We start from the raw sequence: 22023 nt of genomic DNA, 5'->3' as shown, positions 1-22023 counted from the left end.
TTGATCTCACTGGTATTCAGTTTCTTGAAGTCCAGACATGAGTTGAGATAATGCTCCTTACTGTTGCAAAATGTACAATAAGGACTAGGTTTAAAGGGTTGTGACTTTGTCAGATTGGTGCTCTGGCTGCTACCGGTCTCACCAGAACATAGGAGAACTGACGCTGTCCTTTGTTTGGGCCATGGACCATTATGCTCCCTCTTGGCAGAAGGAGGCCCCGGGTTGTAGAGGTGAGTGAATCGGCTGGCCAGGCGCTTAGCTTGAGCTTTAACTTGCAGCCAGGATGCCAGGTCGGACAGGGTGTAAGTTTGGTTGGTACCTGGCTGTAGGATGCTTCGACAAAGACAGTGTTCCATAAATCCGTCTCGGTGTGCAGGAGGCATTTTACTAATGAGCCGGTCAACGTGAGAACCACATTTAAGCTCGTATCCAAGGTGTCCCTCTAAAGTCCGCAACATACCAACTAAGGTCTGAACTGAGAGAGCGAAGGTGTCGAAAGCTTCTGCATCCCCCACTTTGATGGCTGGTGAGTTAAGAATAGCTCCTAGTTCACTCTGTACTAGTTGTCTGGGCTGGCCATATTTGTCTTGTAGAGCCCCTAGCGCAGCCGTGTACGGTTTTGGGTCATACATGAATGACTTGGCTAACTGCAGAGCGTTAGGGAGTTTGAGGTTTGAGCTGATTTAGTAGAACTTGATATTTATATTGCTCGCTGAGGTGAGGATGACTATTCATCAAGTTCTCTAGCGCCATCTTGAGTAGGGCGAAATCACTTTCCCGGCCACTCTCAAACCTTGGAAGTACTGGTTTGGGAATGCCATAGGATGTAGCGATCAGCGTCTCGATGCCCGGGTAGGACCAGGGTGGTGCTGCCGGGGCTGGAGTAGCAGATGGTAATGTGTATTGAACATACTGCCCAGCAGGAGGAGAGGTGCACCAGCTGGAACTGGTGGTTGTGGCACAGAAGTTTGCATGGTTTGTGGCACTGCGGATGCATGTGTCATTGTTGATGCAAAACTAGATGTGGGAAAGACTGGCATATGTTGACCTGTGAAAGACACAGATGCAGGCAAGGTGACAGAGACAGGAGGTGTAGTGGGGGCTACTAAAGTGGGGACACAAATTTGTGCACCTTGGACAGGAATGGGAATCGTTGTCAATGGCTGTGTAATCGGGTTAGTGGCAGCGGATTTCATTGGAGTTATTGATAGGAGCTGAAGCATGTCGGCAGAGGGCGGAGCTGACGTCGTTGACATTGCATCATCTTCAGACTTCGACAGGAAAGACTTGACAATACGGGCAATGTGTAAGTCTTTTTCCAGTTTCTTTAAACGTCTGCGCCGTTCCATTTCCCTTGCCATATTCTCCTTGGCAAGGTGAGCATCCTCTTGTAGTCTTTGTCCTTCTTTAGCTTGTGCATCCAATCTCTTCGCTTCCAAGTCAGCTTTCCTCTCCTCCTCTATTTCTTGCTGTAGGTCAGCAAGCTCCAAACCTTTAATTCGCTCCTCTAGGGCAGCTGTTTGAACATCCGGAATATTTTGGAGCAGTTGAAGCCCATGCGATCGCCGAGAGGATCGACGTGATGAAGCAGATGACTGGTACTCTGACGCACTCCTAGCTCTGGTTGGCCTTGTTTCACCGTGTTGTCCTACTGGTAGTGAGGAGATTTGGACAGCAGGCAGTTGAGAGGGAAGGAGGGTGACATCGTAAGGGGCCAAATGCTGTGGTAGTCGAATGTCTCTCTTTGGCCTGACAGAGGGCTGGTGATCAGCAGGTGATGAATCCTTAGGTTGCTGGTTCAAATCCGGCTCTAAGGACCAATGTAAGGAAGGGATAGTAGTTCTTTTAGAGTTGGGACACGATGGACAGATTCCGGCCAGAGAATCCTTTAATCATCTTTATTGCTGAAAGGTAGATGTGAATGTGTGTAGTTTTGTGTGTGTGTGTGTGTGTGTGTGTGTGTGTGTGTGTGTGTGTGTGTGTGTGTGTGTGTGTGTGTGTGTGTGTGTGTGTGTGTGTGTGTGTGTGTGTGTGTGTGTGTGTGTGTGTGTGGTCTAAACAAATAGAGAAAAGAGGAAAAATTACAATCCAATTATATACTCATTAATATGCAGCAATATACATGGATATGCATACGTAATATGACATAATATAATATAATATAAAGGTGTGCATAATAACAACATATATACTGCATTTAACTATGCATGAACTTCAAACAAGTTTCTAAGATTCAGAGCCATACATGGCGATTATGTGGTCTCTATCGCCATTTAAAGGCCAAACTCCGCCATCGCAGTTGCAATGACGTTAAATAAACTACACGTGAATGTAATCCCCGTCAACGAGACTAATTATCTCTCAATTGACCCAGAAACAACTGAACTTAGCACACGATGCACCAAACATTTGCAGAAGTAGCAAGGCACGACATTCAGTTCAAATGCTGTAACAGTATGTGACAAAACTTACATTTAGTCGTCAACGCACACAAGGCTGGCTGCCACCATTGATTGAAACCGGCTATTCTGACAAAGACGTACTTTAAAGGGGAAATGACGTCACAGATTGACCTATCAACTTAAAGACACAGGAACATTACAAAACTGGTTAAAGACACACAATAGGCTTTCGTACACACACAAAAATATGTTTTTATTAATTATTTCTTTTCATTTATATATATTTTAATGTTAAAGCTTTCTACTTTTTCAGATTACATTTTTATTTTTTACAGTTTCATTTAATTTTTCCAAGTTTCGCATCTTTTTCAGATTCATATCTGTTAAGTTTTTTTTCCAGGTTCCGACTTTGGCCCTTTTTTACATAATATTGGATATGGAGAACATTCAAACACTCCATTTGAATATAAAATATTGACATTCAATGATTTGGTGCTTTTTCAAACAGTCAAAATGAAGTACAAAGAAAACTAAGCAAAAAAGTACAACAATTCTTCACAAAAATGAAGATAAATATAACCTCAGAGAAAAATGTCATCTAAAAAAAAATTGCGATTTTGATATTGACAAGACTTTATTCAGCCCTTCAAAAACAGAGAGAAAACGTATTTTTCAATACAAAAATAAAGTTATAGACATTGTAAAACCATTCTATGTGAGACATTAATGACTTAGTATATTAATAAATGAATTAATCTCTGCCTTCTTTTTATTCTGTCCTAACTTTTATTCACACGTTCATGCACATATAAACACATTTTATTCTTACTTGTTCAGTGTATTGGTATTTATATTATTATAATTTGGCTAAATTCTTTAAATTAGGGAAAAAATAATGAATATTGATTTCACAGTTACAGCATGGGGATATGTGACCACCTTAAGGAGGATTTACAGTAAAAACATACATATACAATTATTTCCAATATTTTAGAGTCATTCTTACCAATACACTATTTGTTTGTGTACATTGAAATGATTCTGATCCTCATCTAATGACAGCTACACGCAATTATTTTGTTGCTGAAAAGAAAAAAAGGGTTAAAAAAGAGCCATAAATCCAAAGTCCAGAAGGCAGTTGCAGAAAGAAACACAACAGGAAGTAAAAGAGGGCCTACAGTGACCCCTGCTGGAATTATTAAGATAGTGGCAACAAATCCTGGAAAGAAACTAACACCATAACCATAGCCGGAAGCTATTAGTAGACTTCCTGTACTCTGCTAATGGTAAGTCACGTTCTGATATTGCTCTGCAAAATATTATATATTACACTAAAGCTAACGTGAGATTTATTGTAAGATACACAGTTATTTAATAGCAGTTGAAATGCTACGTTGTGGAATTTTCGTTTTGAATTGGTTGTTGCTCACGTCAGATGTATTACTATTTTGCACTGAAGTCGATATTATTTTCTCCCTGTAGACATCGAAATCAGCAGAGGTGTTAACCACATATTGTGTGTATGTGCGTTCTGATCACTCATTGCAGGTAATAATTGTTGCACTATGTGCGTTTTACGTGTCAAGACGTTCATATTTAAATTTGTATTGTTCGCCATTTTAACATGCGAACAACGTGGTCTGTCATATTCGCTAGTCACCACCAGAGGGTGCTAAAAGTCCATTTAGTTATTTGTATCATGTATTGTATTTTGTATTTTTTTATTTTCTATTTCATAAATATTTAAAAAAGGATGATGTTGGTTAAAAACCAAGTTAAAAATATGTTGTATTGAATTAATTGTAATACCAGTAAAGATAAAAGCAAGTTAAAGCCACTATACGATCACACACGAACAAAGTATACTGTTAAAAACCATTGTATTAAGTCACATCTGTAATTGCATTTCATGTAATTGTAAAAATATGAAAATGTTATGTACTTGAGCAGACTTCCTGTACTCTGCTAATGACATCGAAATCAGCAGAGGTGTTAACCACATATTGTGTGTATGTGCGTTCTGATCACTCATTGCAGCTACCAGTAAAGAACCACATCACCCAATCCAGCCTGTGTGTGGGTTCTTGGCGGGACGGGTACACAGCAGTTACATATATATGCTTTTATTATTAAATCAACATAAAAAACACAAGATACACTTACAATTAGTGCACCAACACAAAAAACCTCCCTCCCCCATTCACACTCATTCACACAAAAGGGTTGTTTCTTTCTGTTATTAATATTGTGGTTCCTACATTATATATCAATACAGTCTGCAAAGGATACAGTCCATAAGCGCACATGATTGTATTTTTTTATGACAAAAAAAAAATGAAGGATAATAAATGATACAGAGGGAGGTCTCTAACAGCCTACAATGAAGAGAGCTTGGCCATGGCAGAATTCAAGCTGCAGGGCAAAGAGTTTGAAGTGCATTCATGAACTCATATGGTGAATATCTTGGAGAAAGCACACTGTCAGAAAGTGTTTTAGTCTTATGTTATTCTGACGCAGTTTGAGATGTTAGATTTCCTCTGCTCTTAATTTGGCGATATAGTCTGAGACGTCATTTCCTGTTTGTAGCGTTTCTGCGTAATATGGACTCTTGTGTAAACAGCATTGTGTGCGTTCCTGACTAAAATGTAAGTATACGTCGAATATAGCACGGTTATTAATGCTAAAATGCCTATAATGTGTTCGATGTAGCCTTAAACGAGTGTTTGTTTGCAACAATGTTTCTGATTGACGACGTAATTTGCCAGCTCAACTTTCGCCCTGTTAATACTTATTGTTACACAGTAGTTACCCTATCCTACCACTAGAGGGCGACACAGACCACGTTTAAATCACTGTCTAAATCAACAGTGCTTATTCTCCATTCATCTCTTATGGACTGCTTTAATAGTCCATGTACATTTGTTTGTATATTTTTTTTATAACACATTGTAGAGTATATTATATTATATATAATATTATACATATCCTGTTGTATTATTGCATATTATATTGCCTAAATGTATCCTAATCATTATTTGTATGTGTTCCCTTAGACCAGGGGTCGGCAACCCAAAATGTTGAAGGAGCCATATTGGACCAAAAATACAAAACCAAATCTGTCTGGAGCCGCAAAAAATTAAAAGCCATATTACATATAGTGTGTCATGAGATATCAACTGAATTAAGAGGACTTAAAGGAAACTAAATTACCTCAAATATAGCTACAAATGAGGCATAATGATGCAATATGTATAGAGATGTCCGATAATATCGGCCTGCCGATATTCTCGGCCTATAAATGCTTTAAAATGTATTATCGAAAATTATCGGTATCGTTTTTTTTATAGTTTGTTTTTTTTATTTTGTTTTTTATTAAATCAACATAAAAAACATAATATACACTTACAATTAGAGCCCCAACCCAAAAAACCTCCCTCCCCCATTTACACTCATTCACACAAAAGGGTTTTTTCTTTCTGTTATTAATATTCTGGTTCCTACATTATATATCAATATATATCAATACAGTCTGCAAGGGATACAGTCCGTAAGCACACATGATTGTGCGTGCTGCTGGTCCACTAATAGTACTAACCTTTAATAGTTAATTTGACTCATTTTCATTAATTACTAGTTTCTATGTAACTGTTTTTATATTGTTTTACTTTCTTTTTTATTCAAGAAAATATTTTAAATTTATTTATTTTATTTTATTTTATTAATTTTTTTAAAAAGGACCTTATCTTCACCATACCTGGTTGTCCAAATTAAGCATAATAATGTGTTAATTCCACAACTGTATATATCGGTATCGGTAATTAAAGAGTTGGACAATATCGGATATCGGCAAAAAGCCATTATCGGACATCCCTAAATATGTACATGTAGCTAGCCTAAATAGCATGTTAGCATCGATTAGCTTGCAGTCATGCAGTGACCAAATATGTCTGATTAGCACTCCACACAAGTCAATAACATCAACAAAACTCACCTTTGTGCATTCATGCACAACCTTAAAAGTTTGGTGGACAAAATGAGACAGAAAAATAATTGGCATAAAACACGTCCTAGAAAGTCGGAGAAAGTTATATATGTAAACAAACTACGGTGAGTTCAAGGACCACCAAAATTAGTAGGACAAAACAGCGCTCACCAAATACTCGAATCAGTGAAGCATGTTTAATATAAACAGTGTGCTTTATAACAATTAGGGAGGTTTGTGTAATGATTGTCCTCCAATACACTATTTGTTTGTGTACATTGAAATGATTCTGATCCTCATCTAATGACAGCTACAAGCAATTGTTTTGTTGCTGAAAATAAAAAAAAGTGTTAAAAAAAGAGCCATAAATCCAAAGTCCAGAAGGCAGTTGCAGAAAGAAACACAACAGGAAGTAAAAGAGGGCCTACAGTGACCCCTGCTGGAATTATTAAGATAGTGGCAACAAATCCTGGAAATAAACTAACACCATAACCATAGCTAACGTTGCTAGCTAGAAAACATGGACATAAAACAAAATGAAAGTACATTTATACGAGGTGACGCGTGAGTGTGACGGCGTGCAGGACGATGGGGACAGTGGTAGATGCGATGCTCAGCTTTTCCGCAATATAGACAAAGCAGAAGACGAAGGCGACGATCTCTCTCTGCTTGAGAGAGACGATTCCCTCCAAGCTGCATGGGTTCCTCCTCCCGTGATATCGGCAAGGCATCGACAACGGGTATCGGTGCGGACGTTGTTTGACGAGCTCCATGGCCACGCCCACTATACGTCGAGGTGCGAAGTCCTTGCCGTCGGAATCTCTCTCTCTCCCAGTCAATGAGGCGATTCTCAATCTCCACCGCCAATGCGACGAGCTACTGCAATTTAATGTTGGCCCCCGGGTCTTGGCTTTGACAGCCGTGCTCTACATCAGTGGTCCCCAACCACCGGGCCGTGGGTCGATTGGTACCGGGCCGCACAAGAAATTGAAATAAATAAAATAAAACAAATATATATATATATATTTGTATTATTAAATCATCATAAAAAACACAAGATACACTTACAATTAGTGCACCAACCCAAAAAACCTCCCCCATCTACACAAAAGGGTTGTTTCTTTCTGTTATTAATATTTCTGGTTCCTACATTATATATCAATATAGATCAATACAGTCTGCAGGGATACAGTCCGTAAGCACACATGATTGTATTTTTTTATGACAAAAAATAAAAAAAGAAGGATAATAAATGATACAGAGGGAGGTCTCTAACAGCCTACAATGAAGAGAGCTTGGCCATGGCAGAATTCAAGCTGCAGGGCAAGGAGTTTGAAGTGCATTAATGAACTCATATGGTGAATATCTTGGAGAAAGCACACTGTCAGAAAGTGTTTTAGTCTTATCTTAATCTGATGCAGTTTTGAGATGTTAGATTTCCTGTGCTATTAATTTGGCGATCTAGTCGGAGACGTCATTTCCTAGTTGTAGCGTTTCTGCGTAATATGGGCTCTTGAGTAAACAGCATTGTGTGCGTTCCTGACTAAAATGTAAGTTTACGTCGATTATAGCACGGTTATTAATGCTAAAATGCCTATAATGTGTTAGATGTAGCCTTAAACGAGTGTTTGTTTGCAACAATGTTTCTGCTTGACGACATAATTCGCCAGCTCAACTTTCGCCCTGTTAATACTTCTTGTTACACAGTAGTTACCCTATCCTACCACTAGAGGGCGACACAGACCACGTTTAAATCACTGTCTAAATCAACAGTGCTTATTCTCCATTCATCTCTTATGGACTGCTTTAATAGTCCATGTACATTTGTTTGTATATTTGTTTTATAACACATTGTAGAGTATATTATATTATATATAATATAATACATATCCTGTTGTATTTTTGCATATTATATTGCCTAAATGTATCCTAATCATTATTTGTATGTTCCCACAATAAATGAACAAGAATTGCCTCGGCTGCCCGACACTTCATACATAACTTGCTATCTACTACACCAATCTTAAACAGCTGAGAAGATGTCAAATACAATCTATACAATATCTTGAATTGAGTCAGCTTATCTTTAATGCTTCTAAAGGACTTATTGGCATTTTTCCAAATATCATTCCATATGTCTCTTTCATCTAAAATGCTTAAGTCCATCATCCATTTCCCAACACATGCATTATATGCATTTCTAGTGTGGTGTTCATTTATTATTCCATAAAATAGTTTAATTAATTTCTTAATTGTATCTTGATTAAAAAGTGCATCTTCCAGTTCATGGCTATTTAAAGACAAACTTTCAGAGGATATGCATTTATTTACAGCGTGTTTTAAAGAGATAAAATGTAAACAATGATTTCTGGGTACATTATATTGATCAACTAAATCATTGAACGGTTTAAAATAGTTTTCATTAATAATATGATGAGGTTTAGTAATACCTCTGTCTTTCCATGTTGTCCATTTAACCACATTTTTATTAATGATAACATTAGGATCGTACCAAAGCTGTTGATTGACAGATGTCATTGGGTTGATTCCTAGTATTTTCTGGCACAGTTTTAGAATGTTAAAGGTGGCTTCTATTGGGCTCTGCCTCAACTCATTAGGTATTTTTTTTTAATATAATATAAACTCCCCACATCAATGTCCAAATTCATTAACATATTTTTTTCTATGTTGCTCCAGTCCTTATCTGCAGAAGAATGAAATAAGTGGCTTGCTTGTTCACAAGCGAAGGAGATATAATAATGTAAGAAGTTTGGTAATTGTAGTCCTCCTTTATCTTGTGTACAAGACAACCTTAAGTATGAACATCTGGCCTTCTTTCCACACCAGATCAAATGTGATATCATTGTATGTATTTTCTTAAACCAACTTTTATTAACTAGGACAGGCATCATTTTCAGTATATAATTAACTGCTGGCAGTATACTCATTTTTACTATGTTCACCCGACCCCAAAGTGATATTTGGAGACGTGACCAGCGTTCCATTTTGGATTCTATCTTATTTTTTAAATGTTTAAGATTTAGATCTCTACTTGTATAAAGGTTTGGTGTAATGTGTAGTCCTAGATATATGATTTCTGCCTCTTTCCATTTAATTTTGGAGTTCTGAACTTGTGATTTCTTGCAGTGTTTATTAAGTGGTAATATTTCACATTTGTCCCAATGGACTTTATATCTTGATAAACAGCCATATTCAGTGATGACATTATTGATATAGTGTAGAGAGGAGTTAACATGTGACAGCTAGAGAATTATGTCGTCACAATACATCCATAGCTTATTACACTGAGAGCCAATTTTTATACCACGAATATTATTTTCACTTCTTATTTTTGCAGCTAAGGGTTTAATAACCAAATTAAATAATAATCCAGATGCAGGACATCCCTGTTTAACTCCTCTTTTTAACGAAAAAGGTTCTGCAATATGATTATTGGTTTTGACTGATGCCATGGGCCTTGTATAAAGCATCTTAATCCATTGTATAACATGATCTCCAAATCCAAATTTACGTAATGTGCAAAACATAAATGAGCAGTTTATGCGGTCGAATGCCTTCTCCGCATCAACAGTACATACTGCTGTGGGATGAGGGAGACTTCTAGCATAGTAAATAACATTAAACAATTTCCTTGTATTGTCTGAAGATTGTCGACCTACCATGAAGCCAGTTTGGTCAGTATGAATTAATTTTCCTATTACATTTGATAATCGTGTGGTTAAGATTTTTGCCAAGATTCAAAAGGATTCTCTATTCATTCAATACATAGATTTCAGCAGGATCTACCCCAGTCTGCTGACATGCAAGCTTTTATAATTGTAAAGGACAATGTTTTATCAACTGATTGCAATAATGTAAATTTGTTTTAACTATTAAATGAACCAAAAATAAGACTTATTTTATCTTTGTGAAAATATTGGACACAGTGTGTTGTCAAGCTTATGAGATGTGATGCAAGTGTAAGCCACTGTGACACTATTGTTCTTTTTTTTTGTTTTTATAAATGTCTAATGATAATGTCAATGAGGGATTTTTAATCACTGCTATGTTGAAATTGTAACTAATATTGATACTGTTGTTGATTATATTCATTTTTGTTTCACTACTTTTGGTTTGTTCTGTGTCGTGTTTGTGTCTCCTCTCAATTGCTCTGTTTATTGCAGTGTTGCTGGGTCGGGTTTGGTTTTGGAATTGGATTGCATTGTTATGGTATTGCTGTGTATTGTTTTGTTGGATTGATTAATTAAAAAAATAAATAAATAAAATAATCGATTTTTTAAAAATGAGAATCGATTCTGAATCGCACAACGTGAGAATCGCGATTCGAATTCGAATCGATTTTTTCCCACACCCCTAGTAAGCACACATGATTGTATTTTTAAATGATACAGAGGGAGGTCTCTAACAGCCTACAATGAAGAGAGCTTGGCCATGGCAGAATTCAAGCTGCAGGGCAAGGAGTTTGAAGTGCATTAATGAACTCATATGGTGAATATCTTGGAGAAAGCACACTGTCAGAAAGTGTTTTAGTCGTATCTTATTCTGACGCAGTTTTGAGATGTTAGATTTCCTGTGCTCTTAATTAGGCGATCTAGTCTGAGACGTCATTTCCTGGTTGTAGCGTTTCTGCGTAATATGGGCTCTTGTGTAAACAGCATTGTGTGCGTTCCTGACTAAAATGTAAGTATACGTCGAATATAGCACGGTTATTAATGCTAAAATGCCTATAATGTGTTAGATGTAGCCTTAAACGAGTGTTTGTTCGCAACAATGTTTCTGCTTGACGACATAATTCGCCAGCTCAACTTTCGCCCTGTTAATACTTCTTGTTACACAGTAGTTACCCTATCCTACCACTAGAGGGCGACACAGACCACGTTTAAATCACTGTCTAAATCAACAGTGCTTATTCTCCATTCATCTCTTATGGACTGCTTTAATAGTCCATGTACATTTGTTTGTATATTTGTTTTATAACACATTGTAGAGTATATTATATTATATATAATATAATACATATCCTGTTGTATTATTGCATATTATATTGCCTAAATGTATCCTAATCATTATTTGTATGTGTTCCCTTTAGACCACACACACACCCCACACACACCTATACTACAATTGTTCAACTTCATCATTAAAGAGTGCCTGAAAGCCTCTCTGTGCCCTACTCTCTGACCGGAGTCCTTGTCCTAAGAAGATATCAGACCAGCATTCCGCATCCAGAGTAACCTACTCTATCACACACACCATCACTTGAAGTAAATAGTAGTATTTCAGTTTGAGCACATCATTAAATAGTTAGTTTGACATTTGCATGTAGACTGGAGTAGTTCAGGCAATACATGGGCAAGAAGATGGGATGTTGCTATGTGACAGGAAGGAGGAATATAAAACGGCTTCGGCTTCTCCAAGTTAGGAGTGTCACATTTGTTGGACTTGACCTCCTCCGGGAACTGCAGTTCTGTATGACCACGCTCGCTTGTAATAAAGCAACTTTTTGTTCAGTCAAGCGTCTCTGACCTCATTTTTGATCCAGCCGCACTGCCGTGTCGCCCTTCTGTCCGGACCAGGATGACAAGACCAGAAATACACGTCAAGTTCAAATTGTTTAGTGCAGTGGTTCTTAACCTTGTTGGAGGTACTGAACCCCACCACTTTCATACGCGCATTCACCCAACCCTTCTTTAGTGAAAAATTAAATGTTTTTTGTTTTTCAAATCCAAGACAAAGTTATGTTTTTGGTAACACTTTAGTAAGGGGAACATATTCTAAGTAACAAAGATTTAATTTAGAGTTGTTTGGACACTAGGGGAACATATTCTAAGTAATAAAAACTTAATTTGTTGGTAGCGGGGGTGTATATTGTAGCGTCCCGGAGGAGTTAGTGCTGCAAGGGGTTCTGGGTATTTGTTCTGTTGTGTTTATGTTGTGTTACGGTGCGGATGTTCTCCCGAAAGTTTGTCATTCTTGTTTGGTGCGGGTTCACAGTGTGGCACATATTTGTAATAGTGTTAAAGTTGTTTATACGGCCACCCTCAGTGTGACCTGCATGGCTGTTGACAAAGTATGCTTTGCATTCACTTAAGTGTATGTAAAAGCCGCAAATATTGTGTGACTAGGCCGGCACGCTGTTTGTTTGGAGGAACAGCGGACGTGAAGACAGGATGTAGAGGACGCTAAAGGCAGTGCCTTTAAGGCACGCCCCCAATATTGTTGTCCGGGTGGAAATCGGGAGAAATTCGGGAGAATGGTTGTCCCGGCAGATTTACAGGAGGTGCACTGAAATTCGGGAGTCTTCCGGGAAAACCGGGAGGGTTGGCAAGTATGGGTTAGGGTCAGGGTTAGAGGGTTAGGGTCAGGGTTATAATAAGGCCATACCGAATAAGGCGTTAATAAGTACTTATCAATGACTATTTAAGAGCCAATATGTCACTAATTTGCATGTTATTTTCGATGGGAGACAGGTCTGGCCTGCAGGCGGACCAGGAAAGTACCCGCACTCGTTTTTTAAGAAGCCACGCTGTTGTAACACGTGCTGAATGTGGCTTGGCATTGTCTTGCTGAAATAAGCAGGGGCGTCCATGAAAAAGACGGCGCTTAGATGGCAGCATATGTTGTTCCAAAACCTGTATGTACCTTTCAGCTTTAATGGTGCCTTCACAGATGTGAAAGTTACCCATGCCTTGGGCACTAATACACCCCCATACCATCACAGATGCTGGCTATTCAACTTTGCGCCTATAACAATCCGGATGGTTCGCTACCCCCTTGGTTCGGATGACACGATGTCGAATATTTCCAAAAACAATTTGAAATGTGGACTCGTCAGACCACAGAACACTTTTCCACTTTGCATCAGTCCATCTTAGATGATCTCGGGCCCAGAGAAGCCGGCGGCGTTTCTGGATGTTGTTGATAAATGGCTTTCGCTTTGCATAGTAGAGCTTTAACTTGCACTTACAGATGTAGCGACAAACTGTATTTACTGACAGTGGTTTTCTGAAGTGTTCCTGAGCTCATGTGGTGATATCCTTTAGAGATTGATGTCGGTTTTTGATACAGTTCCATCTGAGGGATCGAAGGTCACGGTGATTCAATGTTGGTTTCCGGCCATGCCGCTTACGTGGAGTGATTTCTCCAGATTCTCTGAACCTTTTGATGATATTATGGACCGTAGATGTTGAAATCCCTAAATTTCTTGCAATTGCACTTTGAGAAACGTTGTTCTTAAACTATTTGCTCACGCAGTTGTGGACAAAGGGGTGTACCTCGCCCCATCCTTTCTTGTGAAAGACTGAGCATTTTTTGGGAAGCTGTTTTTATACCCAATCATGGCACCCACCTGTTCCCAATTAGCCTGCACACCTGTGGGACGTTCCAAATAAGTGTTTGATGAGCATTCCTCAACTTTATCAGTATTTATTGCCACCTTTCCCAACTTCTTTGTCACGTGTTGCTGGCATCAAATTCTAAAGTTAATGATTATTTGCACAAAAAAAATGTTTATCAGTTTGAACATCAAATATGTTGTCTTTGTAGCATTTTCAACTGAATATGGGTTGAAAATGATTTGCAAATCATTGTATTCCATTTATATTTACATCTAACACAATTTCCCAACTCATATGGAAACGGGGTTTGTAATTTATGATGCCGTTAAACAACACAAGCATATATCTTTATAGTGGAGTGTGTACATTTTTCGTACACGATTGTGCTTGGTCACAGAATCTGTTAGGTGACTATTCCACTAAGGAAATATGTTGTCTGCATTCGTACAAACTGTCCGCCCCAAGGCAAGAACACCAAAGTGCAAGTGTCTCCATGTGAAAAGTATTTAAGGATAGTTGGACTGGCAGACAGGGAGAGATTTTCATTTGGCGAACATCTCCTCCAGGTTGGCAGATAACACTGACATTTATTACCGTATTTTTCGGACTATAAGTCGCAGTTTTTTTCATAGTTTGGCCGGGCTCCAGTGCGACTTATATATGCTTTTTTCCTTTTTTATTATGCATTTTCATCAGGTGCGACTTATACTCCGGTGCGACTTACACTCCGAAAAATACGGTATTTATATATTGTTATTTACAGATAAACACTGACATGTATTATTTATATTGTTATTTACACATAAACACTGACATGTATTATTTATATATTATTAGAGATGTCCGATAATGGCTTTTTTGCCGATATTCCGATATTGTCCAACTCTTAATTACCGATTCCGATATCAACCGATACCGATATATACAGTCGTGGAATTAGGAGGGGAGCAGTGGGCAGCAGCTGTGGCCACGCCCGGGGAATCATTTTTTGGTGATTTAACCCCCAATTCCAACCCTTGATGCTGAGTGCCAAGCAGGGAGGTAATGGCTCCCATTTTTTGTAGTCTTTGGTATAATTGTTTGCATTTAGATATTGATCGCTCAACCCTATAGATGCCCCGATTTGTTTGTATGTGGTCAACATATGCCGTTTGCTACTCACCAATGAAGAGTACCAGTGATGGCTGAGAGGCAAAGTGTGACAACAACCATAGAATAACTTTTTGACTTGGCCATCCATGTAGACCAGGGGTCCTCAAGTACAAATCTTGAAGGTCCACAAATGTTTTTTTGAAACAGGCTGGGTCCGTTTATTATCCGTCAAGCTTATATAGTAGCAGGGGGTAGGTAGTAGTTTAACATTTTCTTCAAATTAACAAAAATAAAATAAATATCCAATAAAATACATGAAATATTTTCTTTGAAACAAAATAAATAAGAACTTAAATAAAACTTTCAGTTTTAACAAAAAATAAATACTTTTAAACACAACCCTCCTATCCCTGGTAAACAAATGACCTCAACAGATCTCATTCATGTGCAAATATAACTATGGTACAGTACATCCCCATTGTGTAAAAGACAACTGCTCAATGGGAGAATTGGGCTCTTGGGGTTGAAGCCAAGACTTTGAACTTTGGCACAAAAGGTGTGATGGCCAGGCGGAGACACTGATCCAGGTGTTCATTGGTCAGTCTGCTGCTGTACTTGTTCTTCACAATGTTCATTGTAGAGAAGGCAGACTCACAGCTGTATGTTGAGCCAAACATTGTGAGGATGTGACAGGCCATCTTATGCAGCAGAGGGAACTTGGAAGGAATGACCAGCTTTGACCAGAAGGTGATGGCGTCACACTGAGCCTCTTTCAGTGCGACACTTTCTTGGGGGTCAATGAGCTCAGTCTGCAGTGAAGCAGCTCTGGCCCATGGGAAGACTTGTTTTGCTTCTGCAGAGAACACACTCACATTTCTGATCAGGAATGGGTTTTCAATGAACAGCAGGACTTGTTTTCCCAAAATGAAGCCATCAAAGCGAGTCTTGAAATTTGGAATGATTTTTTTCCAAGAATTCCAAATGGCACTGATGATCTCCCTCTCCTTTGGTCAGTTCCAGAAGTTTGGGGAAGTGGAGCAGTTCCTCCTGTAGATACACAGTTTAAATATATATTAGGAACAATGCTTGAAAATAGGTATGAATTATCAAGTGGAAGAAAATAGTGTGTGGTAGAAAATAATAATAACAAAATAGTTACCTGTATGTCACTTTTGAAAAGCTCCAGCTTCCTCTGGAAGGCAGGGACTTCTGACATCAGCTCACACACTGTGTTCTTCTTCCCCTGTAGCTTGAGATTTAGGTCATTGAGATGGGAGGTTATATCAGCCAAACATGCCCCAGCTTCCAGTTTCCCAGCATTTTGCAGAAATTCCAGGAACTGTTTTGCTTTTGCGCTATTTTGCTGGGACAGAAACACTTGCAGCTCTTCTCTAATGGCCCAAAAACGCTCCAGGACCCTGCCTTTGCTCAGCCATCTGACGTTGTTGTGCACGAGCAAATCATCAAAAGCAGCATCTACCTCTGTTAGGAATGTGCGCAGCAAGCGGTGCTGCAGTGCAGATGATGCTCCCAAGAAGTTTATGAGTTTCATCATTGTTGTCATGATTTCAGAGTACACTTCTCCAAGACTTGCACAAAGGACAGACAGGTGGATTATGCAGTGATAAGATATCAGGCCAGGGTGGTGTTCTCTCAGACGCGGAACCAGTCCCTTCTCTCTCCCCAACATGGCTGGAGCTCCATCAGTAGCAATGGACACAACTTTCTTCAGATCTATCCCTTTTTCATTCAGCATTTCTGATATTGCTTTATAGATGTCTTATCCCCTTGTTTGTCCACTGAGGTTTGCCAGGCTCAAAACATCTTCAATAAACTCCCCCTTTTCCTCATCATAATACCTCACAAACACCAACAACTGAGCATTGTCAGTGGTGTCAGTGGACTCATCCACTGCTAGGGATATGCACTCTGCATTTTTTATTCCATCACAAAGCAGCTTGGACAAATCACCAGCCAGAATTTCAGTACGTCTGGTAGCTGTGGCATCAGAGAGTGGGATTTGATTTATTTTAGCTGTCATTTCCTCCTTTTCTTTGCCTTCAAACATGGCACCCATCACTTCAGTCAAGCATTCTTTAATTATTTCTGCATCAGAGAATGGCTTCTTGTGTTTACCCAAAAGCCATGCCACTCTGAGTGAGCACTCTGTTGCTATTTGTTGTTGTGTCATAGATTTAACAAAAATCTTGCTTGATGTTTCATATGACTTTTTCAGCCTCGTGATTTCTTTTTTTCTTAGCTCTGAATCATGAGGAAATGTCGCTTCAAATTCGCGGTGCTCTTTCAGATAGTGACGTTTCAGATTTTCACTTTTCACCAGAGCAACAGTACTGTTGCATATTAGACACATTGGTCTGCACTGTGCACATGTGTATGACCCAGGTGGTAACCGCCTATCAGCGCGTCGTTGTGATAGAGAGGACAACCCATACCCCGGAATCAGCCAATCAGAGTGGCGTTCTCTCGCTCTCTCTGAGAGAGAGAGAGAGAGAGAGAGAGAGGGAGAGAGACGGAGTGAGTGAGACACGGAGAAGTGTAAACAAAACGTGGAGACATTTGACTAAAAACAACAAAGAACGTTGACTTGCGCTAGCGATAACTCAAAGATAAATACAATTATTATATTTTTTTATAATAATTATAATTATAATAATATATTTTAATTTTTTTATTTTTTTTTTTACACTATAATTCGTGCTGGGTCCGGACGGACACGTCGCTGGGTCCGGACATGGACCGCGGTCCGCCTGTTGAGGATCACTGATGTAGACCAACAGTAAATGATCTCGCTCAATTGTAAAGGTCTTTTCATAAGATAGAAGAACAGATTGATTAAACTGTAAAATTACGTTATTAATTATCAAGACTTTTTAAATCATGACTTTTTTTTTTTTGCTGGTGTTTAACACTTTTATGTTTTTATGTATGCCTTTTTATTATTTGATGGATAGTCCCTATTTCATTTCTATAACCAGGTTATTGTTTATTTCCCAGCAGGCACAAGACATTGATACAACGTTGGTTGTATGTACATGTCTTTTAAATCTGACTTTGAAACAACGTTGCAAAATAGTTGTACTTGTAAATTGAGACAATGTTGATGTTGATGTCCAACGTTGTTGGTTGGGAAATGACCAAATTCCAATGGTCATATCATTAGAACAACCTGACATTGAATAAACGTTGTCAAAAAGCATGTTGTTTCAATGTTGTGTTTGTGTTGTAGAATAATGGTTGGGAAATTGACCAAAATTAAAATGCTCAAATCAACGTCAGAACCCAACATTGATTAAACGTCATCAGAAAGCATGTTGTTTCAACGTTATGTTGGAGTTGCTCAACGTCAGGACCTAATTCAACGAGTTCTCAACGTTGTTTCAATGTCTTGTGCCAGCTTGGTTGTACTTCATTTCTATTATTTGCTATTTTTTAACCTTTTTTTATTTGTATTTGCACTACTACTATGGTGCAGTAGTTGTTTTTTTTAAATTGTGCTATATAAATAATTAATAATTACTTTGACCTTAACCTTCATCAAATGATCCATGTGGAGGGGGGCGTGGTTTGCGGGCCTGCCGCGGAGCGGGGTGTGTAAGGACCGGCCTCGAAGCCAGCGGCAGGTGAGTGGATTGCCCAGCTGGGGCTGGTTATCTAATCACCTGTCGCCCTTATTAGCAGCAGCCGCACCGAGACGCGTTTTTGGAGTTGGTGCTGGTGAGCGGACACAGACGCTGGACATTGCGAGAGAGAGAAGGCCAGAAAGACGACACGCCCAAAAGACTGAAAAGTCACGGAGCAGAGACTGTCGTGTGTGCGTTCACAATAAAAGACATTGTTGAACCCTGAATACCGGGCTCTCGTGCAAGTGTGTGGTGATCTGAAGAACCCACTAGAGGGTAACCTCCATAATCCATTAATCAATAATTAAATTAGTTTAAAAAAAAAAACGTAGTTTATTTTTTACCATATAGTTTAATTTACATCACAACCACTATATTTGTTAAAATGTATCATTATATAATTGGAATTATTTAATGCATGGACAGTTTATACATTATTTCACTTGTCATTGGGACACATAATTCATCATTTTAATATTTATTACATAGGCTCCATATTGGATTAAAGTACAAGCAAATATACAGCGTCTTATAGGACCACCTTAATACAGCAGAAGGCAGCCTCATCCAACATTAAAAAATAATTATTTATAGTTTTGTATTTGGTTCTTTTATTTCTCCACAATGACAGAGAGTAAAGAGGAGTGTGAGAAAGAAGGAAGGAAGGAAAGAAGCTCTTTGTGTGTTATAATTTTTTTCCCCTGCACAAGAATAATAAAGCATTACTATGAGGCGGACCTCCTTCTTTGAGGTCAGTATGAAGTAGTTGTGATATTTATACTAGTATAATATTAATACTGTGTCAGTATTAATGTATTAACAGACGTGTTTGAATATACACACGTCATACAATTATTTTGTTCAACTGTATTATTGTTCAAAGGTTTAACAAACATAGCAAGGACTGCTGTATTACTGCTGGCCACAGGGAGGTGCTAAAGAGGCAACATAGAGGTTCATTAAATTAATTTTGGCAGAAAAAAAATAGATGTAATCGCAAATTATGTTAACTTAAATATTGTCTAATTATGCAATAATATATTATCAGACATTCAAATCATTTTTTTTAAATACAAATAAATACTAATAATAATTATTTCAAAGCAAGTTATCCATCAAATTGTGCAATGTAAAAGTAGCAATAGATTCAATCGTAAAATTGGTCATTTACTGTGGTTTTTATAGCATTTTTCTCTAAATGAAAGAAAAACAGTACTTTTTTTTACTGTAATAAAATGTGGTGCCGTTTTGGCATTTACAGTAATACACCCAAAAATCTACAGTTGTTGATTTGCAGTAAAAAAAACCCAACAAAAACAAAACAAAAATGGAAGCTCAGGTGCCACAATTTACTGTAAAATTGCAGTTATTTTATTTACAGTAAAAAAAATTTAAAAAAAGTAAATTTTACAGTAAAATTCTGGCAACTGAGCTGCCTTTTTAACCATAAAAAAAATGTTTGTAAAATTGCTGGGTTTTTTATTTACAATAAAAATATTTTTTTTTACATTTTACAGTAAAACTCTGGCAACTGAGCTGCCTTTTTAACCATAAAAAATGTACTGTAAAATTGCTGTTTTTGTATTTACCGTAAAAAAAAAACTAATGTGAATTTTACAGTAAAATTCTGGCAACTGAGCTGCCTTTTCAACCATAATTTCTTTACTGTAAAATTGCTGTTTTTTATATTTACAGTAAAAAAACAAAAGTACGTCATCCATCCATCCATTTCTACCGCTTGTCCCTTTACATTTTACAGTAAAATTCTGGCAACTGAGCTGCCTTTGTTAACCATAAAAAAAATGTACTGTAAAATTGCTGTTTTTTTATTTACAGTAAAAAAAAACTAATATAAATTTTACAGTAAAATGCTGACAACTGAGCTGCCTTTTTTAACCACAAAAAATGTACTGTAAAATTGCTGTTTTTTTTTTATTTTCAGCAAAAAAACAAATATACATTTTACAGTAAAATTCTGGCAACTGAGCTGCCTGTTTAACCATAAAAAATGTACTGTAAAATTGCTGTTTTATTATTTACAGTAAAAACAAATATACATTTTACAGTAAAATTCTGGCAACTGAGCTGCCTTTTTAACCATAAAACAATGTTTGTAAAATTGCTGGGGTTTTTATTTAAAATAAAAAAACAAAACATTTTTTTTACATCTTACAGTAAAATTCTGGCAACTGAGCTGACTTTTTAACCATAAAAAATGTACTGTAAAATTGCTGTTTTTGTATTTACCGTAAAAAAAAATTCATGTGAATTTTACAGTAAAATTCTGGCAACTGAGCTGCCTTTTTAACCATACATTTTTTTACTGTAAAATTGCTGTTTTTTTATTTACAGTAAAAAAAAACAATTGTACATCCATCCATCCATTTCTACCGCTTGTCCCTTCACATTTTACAGTAAAATTCTGGCAACTGAGCTGCCTTTGTTAACCATAAAAAATGTACTGTAAAATTGCTGTTTTTTTATTTACAGTAAAAAAAACTAATGTAAATTTTACAGTAAAATGCTGACAACTGAGCTGCCTTTTTTAACCACGAAAAATGTACTGTAAAATTGCTGTTTTTTTTTTATTTTCAGCAAAAAAACAAATATACATTTTACAGTAAAATTCTGGCAACTGAGCTGCCTGTTTAACCATAAAAAATGTACTGTAAAATTGCTGTTTTTTTTTATTTTCAGCAAAAAAACAAATATACATTTTACAGTAAAATTCTGGCAACTGAGCTGCCTTTTTAACCATAAAAAATGTACTGTAAAATTGTTGTTTTATTATTTACAGTAAAAAACAAATGTACATTTTACAGTAAAATTCTGGCAACTGAGTTGCCTTTTTTAACTATAAAAATGTACAAAGTACAGCTAAAACAGGTCAGTATGTTTAAAGTTTATGGTAAAATAAACACCTTCTTGTTTAATGAGTGTCATAATGTTCTTAAAAGAAGACACTTTAATCACGTGACATGACGTCACCACATCCCGTCTTTTTTGAGACTAATAATCAGCAAAACACCTAAAACAATTGAGTAAAAAAAGCGATCTTTTGGTATGTCTCTGGCGATATTAATAACCACAGGTGACATTTAAACATATTAAGACATTACCAACAACATCAAAAAGCAGTGGAAAGTTGTACTTATCTATTTATTCGACCTCATTTCCCTGGACATGTCCTCTTTATGTTGGATCCGGAGCATTAGCATGTAGCATTCTCTCCTTCTACGCCATTCTAACGTAGCGAAACAAGCAGAAATGACCACAATCGCCCCCTAGTGTACAAGAGGCACACTGCGTGTGGCCATTAGTCACATTGAAGATTAAAGGCCTACTGAAATGCGATTTTCTTATTTAAACGGGGATAGCAGGTCCATTCTATGTGTCATACTTGATCATTTTGCGATATTGCCATATTTTTGCTGAAAGGATTTAGTAGAGAACATCAATCAATCAATCAATCTTTATTTATATAGCCCTAAATCACAAGTGTCTCAAAGGGCTGCACAAGCCACAACGACATCCTCGGTACAAAGCCC

At 37.5% G+C, this 22023-nt stretch overlaps 2 protein-coding genes across 2 annotated transcripts in view; both read right to left on the bottom strand.

Moving 5' to 3' along the window:
* LOC133609869 (retinal-specific phospholipid-transporting ATPase ABCA4-like) overlaps window positions 1-22023 on the bottom strand; it is a 600088-nt gene that overhangs the window by 172173 nt on the left and 405892 nt on the right. The window lies entirely within an intron of this gene.
* On the bottom strand, window positions 14915-17503 carry LOC133609299 (general transcription factor II-I repeat domain-containing protein 2A-like). The gene is made up of 2 exons (XM_061964804.2): window positions 15994-17503; window positions 14915-15881 (listed from the first exon to the last, which is right to left on the bottom strand). The coding sequence occupies exons 1-2, from the start codon at window positions 16588-16590 to the stop codon at window positions 15768-15770; spliced, it is 711 nt and encodes a 236-aa protein (XP_061820788.1). The 5' UTR covers window positions 16591-17503; the 3' UTR covers window positions 14915-15767.

The sequence above is a fragment of the Nerophis lumbriciformis genome, linkage group LG07 (genome assembly GCF_033978685.3).
Source record: "Nerophis lumbriciformis linkage group LG07, RoL_Nlum_v2.1, whole genome shotgun sequence".
Taxonomy (NCBI): domain Eukaryota; kingdom Metazoa; phylum Chordata; class Actinopteri; order Syngnathiformes; family Syngnathidae; genus Nerophis; species Nerophis lumbriciformis.
The sequence above is the reverse complement of the archived record's forward strand: the minus strand, read 5'-3'. Positions and strand labels throughout refer to the sequence as shown.